The sequence below is a fragment of the Microtus pennsylvanicus genome, chromosome 11 (genome assembly GCF_037038515.1).
Source record: "Microtus pennsylvanicus isolate mMicPen1 chromosome 11, mMicPen1.hap1, whole genome shotgun sequence".
NCBI classification, from domain to species: domain Eukaryota; kingdom Metazoa; phylum Chordata; class Mammalia; order Rodentia; family Cricetidae; genus Microtus; species Microtus pennsylvanicus.
The window spans coordinates 93370254-93391111 of NC_134589.1; the positions used below are offsets into that span (position 1 = coordinate 93370254).

A 20858-nucleotide genomic window follows, 5' to 3' on the forward strand; every position below is an offset into this window, starting at 1 on the left:
AAATAAACATTCAAAAAACAAAGTTTTTTTGTTTGGTTTTTTTTTTTTTTTTTTTTTTGGTTTTTCAAGACAGGGTTTCTCTGTGGCTTTGGAGCCTGTCCTGGAACTAGCTCTGTAGACCAGGCTGGTCTCGAACTCACAGAGATCCGCCTGCCTCTGCCTCCCTAGTGCTGGGATTAAAGGCATGCGCCACCATCGCCCAGCTAAAAAACAAAGTTGTATACTGATTAGTTGACAAAGAAAAAAAGATATTGTAACTAGAGGCTCACAGAATCCTAACCCTATATTTCCCCTAGAAGCAATAGTTCAGCACTTACTAATTATTTGTAGCAACATCATAGAATATAGCTACCTTAAATAATGTTATTTGACTATATATGATTCAACTTCATGGACTCCTGACTAATGTGAAAAGAATGGTTTAGACCAAGAGTGGCATTCCAGAAGCTGGAAGGCAAGCACGTAATACAATTTAAAAATTTCTGATAACTCTAGCACTAGAGGGCATAGAGAGATGGCTCAGCAATTAAGAAAATGCTCTTATAGAGGACCAAAGTTCAAGTCCCAGCATCCATATCAGGTGGCTTACAACTGCTTGTAACTCCAGCTCCAGAGGCTCTTACACTGCTGGCCTTTACTGGTCCTTTTACTTACATGCACATACCCTACACACAATTAAAAATAATAAAAATAGGGGGCCGAAGAGATGACTCAGCAGTTAAGAGCTCTGGCTGCTCTTCCAGAGGATCTGGGTTCAGCTCCCAGCACCCATGTGTGAGTTCACAACTATCTACAACTCAGTTCCAGGGGATCTGATGCCCTCATATAGACATAGATGCAAACAAAACACCAATACATGTAAAAGAAGAATAAATAGTTAAATGCTGAAGAGATGGCTCAGTGGTTAAGAGCAATGGCTGCTCTTCCAAAGGTCCCGAGTTCAATTTCCAGCACCCACATGATGGCTCACAACCTTCTGTAATGGGATCTGGTGCCCTCTTCTGGCCCATAGGCAAACATGCAGGAAGAACACGTAATAAATAAATCTTTAAAAAAAAAAAGAATATGAAAACTTCTTAGGACCCACAATATTGGGCTGGAGAGTTGGCTCAGTAGTTAAGAGCACTGCCTGCTCTTTCATAGGTTCTGAGTTCAATTCCCAACAACCATATGGTGGCTCACAACCATCTCAAATGGGATCAGATTCCTTCTTCTGGTATTCATGAAGACAGAACACTCATATATATAAAATACATGAAAAAAATAAATCTTAAAAAAATAATAATAGCATGCCTTTAATCCCAGCACTCGGGAGGCAGAGGCAGATGGATCTCTGTGAGTTCGAGGCCAGCCTGGTCTACAAGAGCTAGTTCCAGGAGAGGCTCCAAAGCTACAGAGAAACCCTGTCTCAAAAAAACAAAATAATAACAACAACAATAATAATAATAGCAGAATAAGATGGATTACTAGGTAGAAATAATTGCTCTGTATCCTGACACCTGAGTGCAATCTCAGGACCCACACAGTGGAGAGAGAGAGAGAAATGACTACCCAATTGTTTTCTGACCTCCACAGGAGGACCATGGCACTTCTGTTTCCACACAAAAGTAAATAATTTAAACTTTTAAAAAATAATACAAATCTTTTTTTCAACTTCCCATGCATTAAAAAGATGGGCACACCATCCAGATGCAGTGGTGCATGCCTCTAATTCAAGCACTAGGAAGGCAGAGACAGGTAGATCTCTGGTTTGAGGCCAGCCTGGTCTATAGAGTGAGTGACAAGACATCCAGGCCTACACAGAGAAATCCTGTATTAAACAATTAAAAAAAAAAGCTGGGTTCAATGGTGCATGCTTGTAGTCCCAGCACTAGAGTCTGAGGCAGGGATATCTTAATTCTAGGCTAGCAGAGGCTACATAGCCACACTCTGGCCCTAGAAACCTCTGACTAGGGATGGAGCTTAGTGGCAGAACACTTGCCTATTATCCTTAGGCCCCTGGGCTCATCCCTAGCAACACACACGAACATTTTTTTAATTGAAAGAATTAGCATAATAAGAGATTTAAAAAATTTTTTTAAACAGGGTTTTATAAAAATTAATTTTGATAATACCATATACTGTTTTAAGTATACTGGGTTAAATTATTGCTTCAATATTTAATCGATATAAAAATATAAATGAAACATTTTACTTTTCTTCATAGTGCCTTTGAAATCTTGTTTTATTCTTTCAACACACCTAAATTTAGACCAGCTACTTTTCAGGAGCTACCACATGTGGTTTGTGGCCAATGTAGTGGATAACCCTGATCTAGAACATGTTTTCATTTACTCATTCAGTCAAGCAAGGCATTACAGTCCTGGAAAAGTACACACAGTCCAGCCGGGAAGACTGGGATGGTGGCTTATTTTGAAAATGAGGGTACTTTGAGAAAGCTAAGTGTGACAAATAATCCCAGCACTCAGGAGTCTGAGGCAGGATTGCCATGAGTTTAAGACTGACTTGTGCCACATAGAAAAACACTATCTGAAAAACAACAAATAAAGATGCTAGGCAGTGGTGGCACATAGAGGAGGAAGCAGGCAGATCTCTGTGAGTTTGAGGCCAGCCCGGTCTACAGAGTGAATTGCAGGACAGTCAGGGCTGTTACACAGAGAAACCCTGTCTCAAAAAGTCACACACAAAAAAGAAGGAATAAATAAGACTTTTTTTTTTTGTGGTTTTGGAGCCTGTCCTGGAACTAGCTCTTGTAGACCAGGCTGGTCTCGAACTCACAGAGATCCGCCTGCCTCTGCTTCCCAAGTGCTGGGATTAAAGGCATGCGCCACCACCGCCCAGCTTAAATAACACTTTTGAAGTGCCTATGAAAAGTCAAATGTTCCTTAAAAGATTAATCACAAGGGGTGTGGTGGTCATATGATTAGTATATTTTAGGCCAGCTGACATTGCATAGTGAGACCCTATCTCAAACAAACAAAAAATTGATCATAGCCTCAAGAACCCTGCAGTTCCACTCCCAGGAATAGTCCACAAGGAATTGAGAACACAGATCTGCTGCAATTTAAAATAGTTCCACACTAGCCCAAAGTGGAGTATAAAAGAGGTTGATTTATCTGGGGATAAACTCACAGAATAGTGATCCTCAATCCTCTGCATGCTCTAGGAACTGGGAATGAATTTAGCAGCCAAGGGGCTCGCTCATGCCCCTATGTCTGCATTTATAGTTCACAAGACCACACCCAAAGTGGGTCAGCATCCAAGAGGCCATTGGCTGAAGGAGTTCCCACAGCACCTCCCCGTTTTCTCTGAATAAGAAAGTTCCAAGCCCAATACAAAACTATATAAAATAAGAACAAATATCAAGTATAAAAATTAGAATTACAACCAGCATGAACAACATCAAGCAGGAAACATATGCTAAATGTTTCAATAATTATCCTGTCCTAAGGAGTCTAAGTCTTATATTAGGAATGGTTTGGCTAAGTCCTGAGAGGAAAGTAACTATGACTATCTAGTCTTCAACCCCATAAAAGACCTGAGAAGGGAAATAATACTACTTGGGTAAACAGGAAATGCATTCATGCAACTTCCAAAAGGTACAAGAAATAACAGAGGCACAGAGACAAGTGGCTACCTGGCCAATCACCCAAAGTCTTCATTTGCAACGTTGGGGCAAACAACTTTGGCTAAGGCCTAGAGTAACTGACAGACCATTTTCAGAGGAAGGAAAAATTTCAAAACCATCTTACCCTGAATTGGCAAGGTTTGGCAATCTTTTTGTTTGTATTCTACTTGTCCGGTCTGAACACTGCATTTTGTCAGTGGTCAAGGCAGGAGCAGTTCTTTACCCAAAGACCAGTGCAAAGAAAACAAGCTCCAAGTGGAGTGTCTTCAGTGGTCAACATTCTCTCTGGAATAGATCAGTGCTGCCAGGAACAATCGTGTATCACATCAACAGAATCCTAAATTGTTTAAATGCCATATTCTACAGTTCTTTGAACTGGATGAAGATTACCAATCTATGTGAAATACAATCTCTATGCATCTAAAGGACCTGATTAGTCTAAATATAAGTATGACAAACATGAATGATTTTTGACCTATAATTCTTAATACCTATATAGCTTAAAGACTAAGGCTTCATATTAAAATATTAAACAGTCTTTAAACAACTGGGCAGCAAATGAGGACAATGACCTTCAAATGTAAACAATGTATCAGTGTCTTGAACGAAGGTAAAAACGTATAGTTCAATATGATAAATATATCCTAAAATTGCATCAATATACAAAATATATTAAGCAGAGGTAGAAAAATGCATGCATGCTAACTCTTACGTCTTAAATTAATCCATTACTATTATTTTGTATTTTACCACAAGGCTTGTGATTTACTGATAAGGTTCCTGGCATCTGTCTCCTTCAGAGGCTACATGGCATCTCCTTGACTCTGCCTACTCTCTCCTCTATCTCTGCTTGGAATTCCCACCTTATTGTGTTCTTCCCTGCCAGTAAGCAAAAGCAGCTTTATTCATTAACCAATGGTAACAAAACACATTCACAGCATACAGAAGGGAATCCCACATCACCTCTGCTTTTCTGTGTAAATTAAAGGAAGGTTTTAACTTTAACATAGCAAGATTACATACAACAAAACAGTTATCAAACAAGAATTATAGTTACAATATTTAGTTCATTTACATTTGGCAAAGTAAGGAAAATACTCTATCATTTATTCTATCTTTGTGAGTCTAAAGTTTTATATCTAATCTATTTTTATCATAACTAAAGAAAAGGATAACCATAACTATCTGTTCTTCAACTCCATCAAAGACTCCAGAAGGATATAATGTTACCTAAGTTAACAGGAAGTGCATTGTAAGCAACTTCCAAAACTCTAGAATTAACAGAGACATCTTGCTGCCTGGACAGTCATCCTGTGGTGGACCTCTCGACCAGCGAGAAAGAATGACCACCACATCAGGATTCTACTCAGAACACGCTTTACTGGAGTACCCTTGATTGATGGGGAGCAGGAAACGAGAGGCAGGAAGCGGAGGGGAGAGAGAGCATGAAGCGAAGGGGGCGAAGGGCACTTAGGCAGCTGCTTAAATAGGGAATTGGCACACGGGTTGCCCTGTGATTGGCTGCCACCAACAGCTGACACCAGACCGCATCGGGATAGGCTCAAGGATCCTCATCCACCGTGCATGCGGGAAGCGGGGGACGCGCAGCTCTCAAAGGCATAGCCAAATATGGAGTTGTTTATTTCCAACAAGACAGGATGTCGGTGCCATCTTGTAATGGCGATCCTGTCCAGCTCACTACATCATCCAAAGTTCTTTTTTTGTTTGTTTGTTTTTCTTTTCAAGGTCTGATCATTTATTTGTTACCCTTAAAGGCTTTTTGTTTTTGGTTTTGTTTTTGTTTTTCGAGACAGGGTTTCTCTATAGCTTTGGAGCCTGTCCTGGAACTCCCTTTGTAGACCAGGCTGGCCTCGAACTCACAGAAATCCACATTCCTCTGCCTCCAGAGTGCTGGGATTAAAGGCGTGCGCCACCACCGCCCGGCAAAGACTTATTTTTGACTGGACTCAGAAGTAGAAGCTCTCAGAGAGGACAGCCTTCGCCTCTTGGCAATCTGTTCCTGGCACTTTTCTTTGGCTTCCTTCATTCTCTTGGCCAAAAGCTTAACATATTCTGCAGCTTCCTCCTTGTTTTTCTTTGTTCATTGCTTCTTCAGAACAATACACTGGCGTTTGTGTTGCAGATTACATGGAGTCATAAAATGCTGAATCTTGGGTGCCTTGGTCCTGGGGGCTTCTTACCTTCTTTGTTTAAAGGCTTTCTGACAACATACTGGCGGACATTCTTTAGAAAGATTAAAAAGCTTTCGGGTTCTGCTAGCTCATTTAGGTTCCACCATATCAGCTAGCCAAGTTTGAATCATCTTGAGCAGCTTGTAACCAAAAACCAATCTTAAAGTGGTGCTATCAGCTTCATGACATATATTCAATGAAAGTTACCATAGTAAAACTTTTCCTAAATTCTTTCTTCTTTCTGTCCCAAACCAGATGTCTCCTGATCTGAAACAGAAAATTTGAATTTTTCTCTTTTTTTTTTGTTTTTTTTTTGTTTTTTTTTTGAGACAGGGTTTCTCTGTGAATTTTTCTTTTAACAACATGCTTCCCTTTAGATAAGGATAGCCAATGTCTGTAACAGGAGGGCCTGCTTACTGGGGTTTCTGTCCTGCCCTGTTCCCACAGTTGTTAGGTCCCAAAGAATCACACAGAAGGTCTACATAAGTTATAAAACTGATTGGCCCATTAGCTCAGGCTTCTTATTAACTCTTACAATTTATATTAACCCATTATTCTTATCTATGTTAGCCACATGGCTCAGTACCTTTTTCAGCAGGGTAGGTCACATCCTGCTTCTTAAGTGTCTGGGAAGAACTGTGGAGGAATGGGCTTCCTCCTTCCCAGAATTCTCCTGTTCTCATTGACCTGCCTCTACTTTCTGTCTGATTGTCCCGCCTATACCTCCTGCCTGGCTACTGGCCAATCAGCATTTATTTAAAACATAATTGACAGAATACAGAATTGTCCCACACCAGTTGTCTAACTCCAAAGCAAGTTTTAATTTTTAAGTGAATTGTGACTGTTATTATACTGAGAAGTAGATATATATACATGTTCAGGTAGTGAAATTTTGCCCTGCAGAGGATATTGGTACCATAAGTCAGATTTCCTGTGATTCTTTCTGGATAGCTGTCTTTTCTTCTTTAGGCATCTAGATACCCGAGGTCTTTTGACTTTTGAAAGATGGGTATTTTCCTGCAAAGACAAGAACAGAACCCTGACCCAACCCTTATGAGGTTTCCTTACTACCTGTAGGTTTGTCACCTCTGTGGATGAGCTATCATTTCTCTTTATCAAAAGATTTCTCTTTTTCAAATTTAATCTTTATTTTGATGATATCCATTGCTTTTATTCTCCTGTGGAAACAAAAGCAAAAGAAACCCCTTCCCCAATGTAGAACATCTCCTAGTTTCCATTCTGAGGTCAACACATCCTTGAAGTGCACCAACTGATTTAATTCAGAAGCTTTTTCTATTATCCAATGTCTCTCTGATGCTATTGTTCCTTTCTCATTAGTATTAAGAAAATTCAAGGTTAATAAAGCACTATGCAATCTATTTCTGGGGGTATTTTTCATCCTTTTCTGTTTGTTTAACATATACTTTATAGTTGAATTTGATCTTTCTATAACTGCCTGACCTGTAAGATTGTTCGTTATACCTGTAATATGCTTTATAGTTGCTCTGTAGACCAGGCTGGCCTTGAACTCACAGAGATTCACCTTTCTCTTCCTCCCAAATGCTTGGATTAAAGGTTTATACTACTACCATTGGGCAATATGCTTTATATTATAATAAGCAAAAACTATTTCATGTTCTTAGAGACATATGCCAGACCATTTCTGTCTTTATTTGTACAGGTATACCCATGATGGCCATAACTTCTAATAAATGTGTGATTACCGAATCAGCCTTTTCCAAACTCAAAGCAGTTGCCCATTGAAAACCTGAATAGATGTTAATGGTGTGGTATACATATTTTAATTTTCCAAATTCATTGAAGTGGAAGCCATCCATCTGCTAGAATTCATTCCTTTGCTCTTTGGGTTATTTCCTGCAGATAGTGGTATTTGATTATATAAAGAACAAGTAGCACATTTCTTTGTAATCTCCTTAACTTGTTGCCATGTAATAGAAAACTCCTTTTTTAAACCTTTGCTAGTGAAATGATGTTTTTTGTGAAGCCCTTCAGCACATTTCCAATCAATAATATATCAATTTCTGCATTACCTGGCAGACCCATATGGGATTGGATGTGTGTTATGTATGTGGGACAAAGCCTGTTCCTGATTATATCTTGAACCTGAATAAATAATGAGGTCAGTTCTGTATCATCTGGTATAAATTCATCAGTTTCAATATGCAAAACAACTCTTTCTGCATATTGAAAATCAGTAACTAAGCCGGGCGATGGTGGCGCACGCCTTTAATCCCAGCACTCGGGAGGCAGAGGCAGGAGGATCTCTGTGAGTTCGAGACCAGCCTGGTCTACAAGAGCGAGTTCCAGGACAGGCTCTAAAGCCACAGAGAAACCCTGTCTCGAAAAACCAAAAAAAAAAAAAAAAAAAGAAAATCAGTAACTATATTAAGAGGTTCTTTAAAATCCTTTAGTGCCATGAGAATAGCATATCATTCTGACCAAGTTATCCAGGCTTTGTTCCACCTTGCTTAAATCATCTGATTTGTAACCAGCCTTTCCTAATTTATTTGCATCAGTATGGACTGTATGGGTTCCAGTTATCGGTGTCACATACAGTATGGGGAAGGATCCAATTAGCTTTCTTTATAAAGTTAATTCTATAACTTTTGGAATAGTTATTAATCTCTCCTAAAAAATTAGCACAAGCTCTTTGCCAGAGTTCATTGTCTTTCCATAATTTTTTAAATTTCATCACTAGTAAAAGGTACTATAATTTCTGCTGGGTCTATTCTTGCTAATTGACAAAGACTCAATTTTCTTTTTATAATTAATTCAGAGACCTTTTCCACATAAGTTTTTTTTTTTTTTACTCCACTTATGTGGTAAAAAGATCCATTCTAAGATAATATCTTCCCGCTGTATTAAAATTCCTGTAGGGGAAATTTTGGAGGGCAGTATGACTAGAATGCAGTTAAGATTCAGCTACAGAGGGCTGGAGAGATGGCTCAGTGGTTAAGAGCACTGGCTGCTCTTCCAGAGGTCCTGAGTTCAATTCCCAGCAGCCACAAGGTGGCTCACAACCATCTGTAATGAGATCTGGCGCCCTCTTCTGATGTGTGGACATACATGGAGGCAGAATGTTTTATATTTAATAAATAAATCTTTAAAAAAAAAGATTGAGGGCTGGAGAGATGGCTCAGAGGTTAAGAGCACTGATTGCTCTTCCAGAGGTCCTGAGTTCAATTCCCAGCAACCATGTGGTGGCTCACAGCCATCTATAATGAGATCTGGTGCCCTCTTCTGGCATGCAAGCAGACATGGAAGGAATGTTGTATACATAATAAATAAATTAAAAAAAAGATTGAGCTACAGGGCAAGTCAAGATCAGGCCCCCTCTCCTCTATTACCCAGGGTCTTAGTTGGGGTCATCCTTTTGAATTCCTGGGAATTTCTCTAGAGCCAGGTTTCTGCTAACCCTATAATGGCTTCCTCAATCAAGATATCTCTCTTCTTGCTCTCATCTCTGTCCTTCCTCCATCTTGACCATTCCATTCCCTCAAGTTCTCCTCTTCCCTCCCCTCTCCTCTCCTCTTCTCCTCCTAACCTCCCCTCTCCCCCCCCCCCACCACCATGTTTCCAACCCTGCCAGTCAATCCTGTCAGTTTCTAATTTCCAGGTAGGTTTATATTTTTTTTATAAGGTTCACCTTATTACTTAGCTTCTCCAGGATCATGAACTATAGGCTTGCCCTGCTGTCAGACTGATGGTTATCTTAAATATCACCATAGAGCCTTCATCCAGCAACCAATGGAGGCAGAGGCAGAGACCAACAGCGGACCACTGGACTGAGCTCCCAAAGTCCAGTTGAAGAGTGGAAGGACCATGATGGGTTCACCCAGTGAAACACTTTGCCTAAGCTAATGGGAGCTCACCAACTCCAGCCAGACTGGGAAGGAACAAGCATAGGAACAAACTAGTTCCTCTGAATATGGTTGACATTTGCATGACTGCGGAAGACTTAGGGACCACTGGAAATAGCACCAGGATTTATCCCTGCATGTAATGGGTTTTTGGGATCCTATTCTCTTTGAATGTATACCTTGCTCAGCCTATAGTAGGGAGGGCCTTGAACCTTCCATAAAGCAATGTGCCTTACCCTCTCTGAAGATTAGATGGGGTGGGGTAGGAGGGTGTGTGGAGGGAATGGGAGGAGGGGAGAGAGTGGGAACTTGGATTGGTATTTTTTTAAATCTAATAAATTTTAAAAAAAGATTCTGATCCATCTGATCCACATGTGCCTTCTATGATTTCTTTTCAATCACAGTCAATTCTTTCTCAGTTTCAGCTGTTAATTCCCTGGGACTATTTAAGTCTTTGTCATCATCTAAGATTTTGTTTATATGAATTATTAGATTAGGTGTTATCCCAGAACCGAGTCATAGATTGGAAATGTCTCCTAGCAATCTTTGAAAGTCATTAAGAGTCCACAGTAGATCTCTCCTAATTTGTCCTTTTTGGGCACCAATCTCTTGCAATTTAAAATAGTTCCACACTAGCTCAGAGTGGAGTATAATAAAGGTTTATTTATCTGGGGGTAAACTCACATAATAATAATCTGCAATCCTCTGTGTGCTGTAGGAACTGGGACCAAATCCAGCAGCCTACAGGCTTGTGCATGCCCTTCGTCTGTATTTATAGTACAGAAGACCATGCCCAATGGGCCAGAATCCCAAAAGCCATTGACTGAAGATCCACAAAAAAAGTGCACAAATGTTCATGGTATGAATGTTCATATGTAGTAGAAATTAAGCCAACATACTCTGACAAAAATTGAATCAGTCTTCTCTGGATTCTCTCCCCAACTGGACCTTGACTTTTGAACACCTGCAGCCTCTTTTATGGATTTATTTATTTGTTCATTTGAGTTTTTGCGAGGGCTTTTCTGTTTTGTTTTTCAACTAAAGCCACGCATCACCATCACCCAGCCTCTAATGAAGAACAAACTCCATTTTGAAAAAACTTCATTTTAGAAAGGACCTAACTAAGGGGGGGGGCAAATGACTGTAACCCACCAAAGGCATAAGCATTCCCAAGAAACTGTGGCAGTCCTGATCAAAGTGACCCACAGGGTGCCCAGACAACATCTGCTTGCTCCAAACGTCCTTGTAAGTATCTGATTAACTGCTGTTTTGAAATTCTTGTCTGCTGACAGTCACTGTTTTGAAATTCCTCTATACTCCAAATAACAAATTCAAAAGTTGTATATTTTCACCCATTATGAAACACCAAGGCTTGTGCCACCCTGCCTTCAGCTTTCCCCTTTAAAATACCCTTATCCTGAAGCCTCCAGGCTGTTCTCCACTATCCACTGTGTGTCAGAGTGATGGATTATGGTCTGAGTTAGCTAACTTGTAATAAAAAAAAATCCAGTGTGTTTGCATCAAATATGGGCTCTGTGTTAGTCTTTTCTGGGGATCCCTGATGCGGGCACAGCACTACCATCACTTGAAGTTTTCCTATCTATGCAGAAATCCTGTCAGATAAATTTCCATCCTCAGTATCTGACTGAATCCTTATGTTAGGTCACCCTGCCTGCATTCAGCAAGAATATACTTAGGTTGGCGCACCCTGCCCTCTCTGTAATTTTTACCACCTCCGCCACCTCTACCACCACTAACACCTCCACCATTTCTGCTGCCACCACCACCTCCACCACCACCACCTCCACCTTAACTGCTCCTCCACCACCACCACCACCTCCACCTCCACCAACTCTGCTAGCACAACCACCTCCACCACCACCACGACCACCACCTCCACCACCTCCACTACCACCACCTCCACCACCTCGACCACCTCCACCACCACCACCTCCACCACCGCCACCACCTCCACCACTTCCACCATCTCCACGTCCACTACCACCACCAACTCCACCACTACCACCTCCACCACCTCTGCTACCACCACCACCTCCACCTCAACCTCCACCAAATCCAACACCTCCACCTCCAACACCACCACCACCACCTCACCTTGGCCACCACCACCTCCACCTCAAACCACCACCTCAAACACCGCCACCTCCGCCTCTGCCACCTCACCACCGCAACCATCTCCACCACCTCCACCTCCAGCACCTCTACAACCACCTCCGCCACCACCACCTCCACCTCCACCACCTCCACCTCCACCACCTCCGCGAAAACTACCACCACCAAAACAACCTCCCCCTCCGTCACCACCACTTCCACCTCCACCACCACCACCTCCACCACCACAACCTCCACCACCTCCACATCCACCACCACCACCTCCACCTCCACCAACAACAACTCCGCCACTGCCACCTCCACCTCCGCCACTACCACCTCCACCTCCACCACCACCACCTTCGCCACCGCCACCTGGATCCACTTCCACCAGGACCACCACCTCCACCACCCCCACCTCCACTTTCACCACCACCTCTACCGCTACCGCAACCACCTCCGCCACTTCCATCCACCTCCGCCACCACCATCCACCTCCACCACCACAAACACCACCACCACCTCCACCACATCCACATCCACCTCCACCACCACAACCACCACCTCCACCACATCCACCACCACCACCACCACCACCACCACCACCACCACCACCACCACCTCCACCTCCAGCACCTCGACCACCAGCACCACCTCCACCACCACCACCTCCACCACATCCACCTCCACCTCCACAACCACCTCCGCCACCACAACCACAACCACTCCACCTCCACCACCTCCACCTCCGCAAAAAGCACCTCCACCCAAACCACCTCCGCCTCCGCCACCACCACCTGCACCTCCACCACCAACACCTCCACCACCACAACCTCGATCACCTCCACCTCAACCACCACCACCTCCACCCCCACCACCTCCAACTCCACCAACACCAACTCCGCCACGGCCTCCTCCACCTCCACCTCGGCCACGACCACCTCCACCACAGCCACCTTCGCCACCGCAACCTCCATCCACTTCCACCACGACCACCACCTCCACCACCCCAACCTCCACTTTCACCACCACCTCTACCGCTACCCGCCACCACCTCCGCGACCTCCATCCACCTCCGCCACCTCCATCCACCTCCACCAACAACAACAACACCACCACCTCGACAACCTCCACATCCACCTCCACCACCTCCACCTCCACCACCACCACCTCCACAACCACCACCTCCACATCCTGCACCACCACCACCTCCACCACCTCGATGACCAACACCACCACGACCACCACAACCACCACCTCCATCACCTCCACCAGCACCACCACCACCACCAGCACCACCACCTCCACAACCACCACTTCCACATCCTGCACCACCTCCACCACCTCCACCTCCATCTCCACCACCTCTGCTACCACCACCACCTCCACCACTTGCACCTCCACCACCTCCGCCTCCAACACCACCACCTCCACCACCACTACCACTTCAACTACCACCACCACGTCCACAACCTCCACCACCTCCACCTCTACAAACACCACCAGCTCCACCACTACCATGTCCACCACCACCAACTCCACCTCCACCAACCACCTCCAACTCCAATACCTCCATGTCTACCACCTACGCCTCCACCACCTCCACTGCTACCACCTCCACATCCACCACCACCACCTCCACCTGCACCAACTCTGCTACCACCACGACCTCCATCACCTCCAACTCCACCACCTCCACCTCCACCACCACCACGTCCACCACCACCACCTCCGGCTCCACCACCACCACCTCCACCACCACCACGACCACCACCTACACCACCACCACCTCCACCTCCACCAACACCACCTCCACATCCACCTCTACCACCTCCACCACCACCACCACCACCACCTCCACCACCACCACCACCACCACCTCCACCACCATTACAACCTCCACAAACTCCACCACCTCTAACTCTACCACCTCCATCTCCACCACCTCCACCTCTACCACATCCACCTCCACGACCTCCACCTCTACCAACACCACCTCCGCCACGGCCACCTCCACCTCTACCTTTGCCAACACTACCTCCACCACAACCACCACCTCCACCACTTCCATCTCCACCTCCAAAACCACCTCCACCGCAACGACCACCACCTCCGCCACCTCAATGCACCTCCGCCACCTCCATCCACCTCCACCACCACCACCATCTCCTCTACCGCCATCTCCGACTCCACCACCTCCAACATCGCCAACAACTCAACTACCTCGAACACCACTACCTCCACCTCCACCACCACCACCATTTCCACCTCCACCACCTCCACCACCACCATCTTCACCACCTCGACAACCTCCACCACCACCACCTCCACCACAAACACCACCTCCACAACCTCCACAAACTCCACCTCAACCACCACCACCTACAACTCCACCAGCTCCACCTCCACCAACACCCACTCCGCCACTGCCACCTCCACCTCCACCTCCACCTCCGTCACTACCACCTCCACCTCCAGCACCACCACCTCCGCCACTGCCACCTCTATCCACCTCCACCACCAACACCACCTCCACCACCATCCACCTCCGCCACCTCCATCCACCTCCACCACCACCACCACAACCACCACCTCGACGACCTCCACCACCAAAACGACCAACATCACCACCACCACCTCCACCTCCACCACCTCCACCACCACCATCTCCTCCACCACTACCACCAACACCACCTCCACCACCACCACCTCCACCACCTCCATCTCCACCACCTCCATCTCCACCACCTCCACAACCTCCACCAACTCCACCTCCACCACCACCACCTCCACCTCCACCAGCTCCACCTCCACCAACACCACCTCCGCCAATGCCACCTCCACCTCCAACACCACCACCTCCGCCACAGCGACCTCTATCCACCACTACCACCACCACCACCTCCACCACATCCACCTCCACTTCCACCACCACCTCTACCGCTACCACCACAACTTCCGAAACCTCCATCCACCTCCGCCACCACAATCCACCTCAACTACCAACACCACAACCACCACGACCACCTCCACAACCTCCAGCTCCACCTCCACCACCACCTCAACCTCTACCACGATCACCTCCGCCACTGCCACATCCATCCACCTCCACCAGCTCGACCACCTACACCGCAACAACCAACATTACCACCACCACTTCCACCTCCACCACCTCCACTTTCACATCCACCACCTCCACCAATTCCACCACCACCATCTCCTCCACCACCACCACCACCTTCACCACACCACCTCCACCACCACCACCTCCACCACCACAACCACTACCACCTCCACATCCACCACCACCACCTCTATCCACACCACCTCCACCAACACCAACTCCGCCACTGCCACCTCCAACTCCGCCACTACCACCTCCACATCCATAACCACCACCTTCGCCACCGCCACCTGCATCCACTTCCACCAGGACCACCACCTCCACCACCCCCACCTCAACTTTCACCACCACCTCTACCGCTACTGCCACCACCTCCGCCACCTCCATCCACCTCCGCCACCACCATCCACCTCCACCACCACCAACACCACCAACACCTCCACCACATCCACCTCCTACTCCGCCACCTCCATTCACCTCCACTACCTCCACCACCTCCACGTCCAACTCCACCACCATACCACCACCTCCGACACCACCACCTCCTACACCACCACCACCGCCCCCACCACCATAACCACCACCTCCACCACATCCACTACCACCACCTCCACCACCACCACCAGCACCTCCACCTCCACACCTAGACCACCAGCACCTACTCCACCACCACCACATCCACCACCACCAACATCACCACCACCACCACCACAGCCTCCACCTCCACCACCACAACCACCACTACCTCCACCTCCAGCACCTCCACAACCACCTCCGCCACCACAACCTCCGCCAAAATCACCTCCACCCAAACCACCTCCGCCTCCACCACCACCACCTCCACCTCCACGACCACCAACTCCACCACCACAACCTCGACCACCTCCACCTCCACCACCTCCACCCCCACCACCTCCATCTCCGCCAACACCAACTCCGCCACGGCCACCTCCGCCACTAACACCTCCACCTCCACCACCACCACCTTCGCCACCGCAACCTCCATCCACTTCCACCACGACCACCACCTCCACCACCCCCACCTCCACTTTCACCACCACCTCTACCGCCACCACCTCCATCCACCTCCGCCACCTCCATCCACCTCCACCACCACCAACACCACCACCACCTCCACAACCTCCACTTCCACCTCCGCCACCACCACCTCCACCACCACCACCTCCACAACCTCCACTTCCACCTCCGCCACCACCACCTCCACCACCACCACCTCCACAACCACCACCTCCACAACCACCACCTCCACATCCTGCACCACCTCAACGACCACCACCACAACGACCACCAACACCACCAACACCACCTCCATCACCTCCATCACCTCCACCACCACCACCACCTCCACAACCACCACCTCCACATTCTGCACCACCACCACCTCCACCACCTCCACCACCACCACCACCTCCACAACCAACACCTCCACATCCTGTACCACCTCCACCTCCACCACCTCCACCTCCATCTCCACCACTCTGCTACCACCACCACCTCCACCACTTCCACCTCCACCACCTCCACCTCCAACACCACCACCTCCACCACCACTACCACTTCCACTACCACCACCACGTCCACAACCTCCACCACCTCCACCTCCACAAACACCACCAGCTCCACCACTACCACGTCCACCACCACCAACTCCACCTCCACCAACCACCTCCAACTCCAACACCTCCATGTCTACCACCTACGCCTCAACCACCTCCACTGCTACCACCTCCACCTCCACCACCACCACCTCCACCTGCACCACCTCTGCTACCACCACCTCCTCCACCACCTCCAACCCCACCACCTCCACTTCCACCACCTCCACCTCCGCCACCACCACGTCCACCACCACCACCTCCGGCTCCACCACCACCACCTCCACCACCACCACCACCACCTCCAGCACCACCACCACCACCTCCACCACCACCACCTCCACCTATACCAACACCACCTCCACATCCACCTCCACCTCCACCACCTCGACCACCTCCACCACCACAACGACCACCACCACCTTCAACCTCCACAACCTCTACCTCCACCACTGTAGTAATATGGACGGCGGCGGGGCTGCGTCCCCCACACCCCAGCCGCCTGCTCGGCTAGCTTATGCCCCGAAATAATTACACAGACACTGTATTCTTTTAACCACTGCTTGGCCCTTAGCTCTAGCCCTTACTGGCTAATTCTGATATCCCAATCAACCCATCTCTAATAATATGTGAGCACTGGTCTTACCGGGAAGATTCTATTTCAGAGCTTCATCGTGTGTGTCTGCCCAGGAGCCTGGAGCATGGCGTCTCTCCTGAGGCGTCTGCTCCAGAGAGGAGAGCTGTCGGGTCTGACCTCACTTCCTCTTCCTCCCGGCATTCTGTTCTGTTAACTCCACCTACCTATGTCCTAACCAATAACATGGGCCAAGGCAGTTCCTTTATTAGCCAATGACCTTCCTCCATCATTTCCCCTTTTTCAGTTTAAACAAAAAAAGGCTTTAACTTTAACATAGCAAAATTACATATAAAACAGTTATCAAGTAAAAGTTACAATAATCTTTATCATAACTAAGGAAAACTATAACTATAACTAACTATTCTTAACTCCATCAAAGACTCCAGAAAGATACAATACTACATAAACAAACAAGAAAAAAGCAACTTTTAAAACTCTAGAAATGACAGAGACATCTCGCTGCCTGGACAGTCACCCAAAGTTTCTCTGTACCGTTGGGGCATCCATCTTCAGCCTTCAGGCCCATGGTATCCAGCAGACATTTACATAAAGCAGGAAAATTCAAAGTCAGTTCAGTCACTATCTGTTGTGTCCTGCAGAATGTCTCGCAGACTCTTTCATGAATCAGGAACCCCGAAAGATCATCTCACCTTAGGCAAGTTCAGTAGTCCTCTCTCTGCGGGTTCTCTGTGTCCAGTTTATGCAATAGTCCAGGCAAGAGCAGTTTCTTGCCCAAATGGCTATCAAACTCCATAACGATCCTCTTCGATGCCCATCTTCTTCTTGAAGTAGATTGGTGCTGCCAGGAGCAGAGTGTCTCATTGTCATGAAAAGTCCTCAGTTATTAAAACATTTAAATGTCCTATTCTGTAATCTTTGAAAGACATGAAGAATGTCTATCTAAAATATATCTCTATATATCTAGAAAATCTAACTAACATGACTACAAGCTTGACTATTACTGATGATTATCCATTAACCTATATTTCTTAATTATACAGTACATATTTAAATGAACTACACAATCACAATACCTTAATCAAAATCAGAAACACTTATACATATAACAAAATTGACCTTAAATCTCTATCAATAAAGCAAAATCTATACTAATGCAAATTATTCATATCTATATCATATCCCCCTTTAAATGTAAAAGAACATTTATAAACCATATTTGGGAATATGGGCGCAGTTTTTTCTCTCCAAACTGCTTCCTGCTGGATGGGGGCATCGTTAATTAGGTCTTTCATGGTATAACCTGTGTGCTAGTTTCATCTCAGTTGGCAGTTGAGCAAAGCAATTTTCTGAAGATGTTCACAGCAACCCTTCAGGAGGACGTGGTCCATCATACCAAATCAGAATAGAAGAAATCCATAAAGTCTCATCCTCTGTGAAAACAAAAGAAGACTCTCTCCAGAGCATCATATCCTTAGACCCAAATTCTGAAATCGTAATACCCTTATATCCATTCTGGTTTAGCTTGGCAGCCCATGTAATGAAATGTCTCTCTGTACTTAGATCCTTCACAGTCAAAAATTTTAAAGAAAACACAATAATACAAAGAATCCAGACTCTCTGTGAATTTTCCATTTTTACGCGGCTTATTTTTACTCTATCACTTTACTTTATTCTGTCTCTTTAAAGACTTTACCTTTTTTTTAAACCATTAACTTTATTCTCTATATTCTTTTTCTTCTCTCTCCCAAGCCTTCGTACATCCATCCAACAGTGTGACTCATTTAGTGGTCTGAATCTGTCCTATTGTGAATCTGCAATTTTTTACTATCCAGGAGCACTTTTGATTAGTGCCTTTAAATCACTAGGCACTTAAGAATCTAAGCTGTGACATTCCTAGGTTAACTTTTTGCTTTTTGAGCATATATCTTTGACCTGGAATAACCCTGTAGACCAGGCTGCCTTTGAGCTCTCAGAGATCCGCCTGTCGCTGCCTCCCAGGCATTGGGATTAAAGGTGTTTGCTACTACACCTTGAACTCACAGAGATCTGTTTGTCTCTGCCTTTTAGGCACTGGGATTAAAGGTGTGTGCTACCATACCTTGAAGTCACAGAGGTTTACTTTAAGAATTTTAACTTTTAGTCTGCATATATTTTAACACTGTAAATGATTTAAAATTTTTCTTTGTCTTTGAATCTCTCTTTACTGTATATCTCTCTGTTTTTTGACCACAAGAGCCTTTTATTTACCAAGCTATCTCAGTAGGACTAAAGGCGTGGCTTTGCCGGCTAGATGTAGCCCATTCCTTAGCTTTCCAGCCTCATGGTGGATATACAGGCTGCAGTAATGTTTATAGCCACACCTCTATGGCGTTTCAAGGTCCCTGCCAGCAAGCTAGCTACAACAGACAACACTCAAATCCTCTCTTGGTAGCCGGCCCTCCTGTCTCAAACAGTCAGTTTGCCCTGGCAGGACAGCCCAGAAAGCCAGCATTTTTAAACAGCGCAGCTTTTTTCCTGCTACGGCTGAAAACCGAAAAGCATGTGTTCAGCTTTTCGTCGACACTGTTTAAGTGTTTCGTGGCAGGACCTCTTAATGAGTTGCAGGCTTTGCAGCTAAAGCTGAGTCAGGAAGCCTCTCTTAGATGAGGCGCTTGCTTGCCTCTGGCAAGCAGAGTAGACCCAAGAAATTGCCATAAGAAACGTGCTTTACTCTATTCTTTTCCAAGCTTTCTCAGGCTTTTTGTGGACTCACTTAGCCACACATCTGGGCGTCATTTGTAGTAATAAGGAAGCCGCGGCGGGGCTGCATCCCCAACACCCCAGCCGCCTGCCTGGCTAGCTTATGCCCCGAAATAATTACACAGACACTGTATTCTTTTAATCACTGCTTGGCCCTTAGCTCTAGCCCTTACTGGCTAATTCTGATATCCCAATCAACCCATCTCTAATAATATGTGAGCACCGGTCTTACCGGGAAGATTCTAGTTCAGAGCTACATCGCGTGTGTCTGCCCAGGAGCCCGGAGCATGGCGTCTCTCCTGAGGCATCTGCTCCCGAGAGGAGAGCTGTCGGGTCTGACCTCACTTCCTCTTCCTCCCGGCATTCTGTTCTGTTAACTCCACCTACCTATGTCCTAACCAATAACATGGGCCAAGGCAGTTTCTTTATTAGCCAATGACCTTCCTCCATCACACCACCACCACCTCCACAAGCTCCACCTCCACCAACACCACCTCTACCACCTCGAACAAGTCTAGCACCACCACCTCCTCCGCCAGACCACCTCCACAACCACCACCACCACCTCCACGACCTCCACTTCCACCTCCACCTCCAGCACCTCCACCACCAGCTCCACCACCACCACAACCACCTCCACCACCACATTCACATCAACAACCTCCAACACCACAACCTCTACCACCTCCACCACCACCACTTCCCCACCACTACCACCTCCACCACCACCAACTCCAACACCACCACCACCTCCACCACCACCACCTCAACTACCACCACCATAACCACAACCACCACCTCCACCTCCACAACCTCCACCTCCACCACCACGTCCACCACTACCACCTCCACCACCTCTGCTACCACTGCGACCTCCATCTCCACCTCCACCACCTCCACATCCAACACATCCAGCGCCAACACCTCCACCTCCGCCACCACCTACGCCACCACCACCTCCACCACCA

General features: G+C 46.6%; 1 protein-coding gene and 1 pseudogene across 1 annotated transcript; both read left to right on the forward strand.

The window, feature by feature from the left end:
* Window positions 1-11262: 11262 nt before the first annotated feature.
* LOC142859597 (uncharacterized) lies at window positions 11263-12579 on the forward strand (annotated as a pseudogene).
* An 808-nt stretch (window positions 12580-13387) lies between these two features.
* LOC142859603 (uncharacterized) lies at window positions 13388-18927 on the forward strand. The gene is given in 10 exon segments (XM_075989787.1): window positions 13388-13702; window positions 14044-14191; window positions 14433-14768; window positions 15068-15129; window positions 15600-15758; window positions 15877-15953; window positions 16019-16171; window positions 16173-16321; window positions 16437-16645; window positions 18901-18927. Coding segments are annotated over 10 exon segments (1635 nt in total).
* The last annotated feature ends 1931 nt before the right edge of the window (window positions 18928-20858 follow it).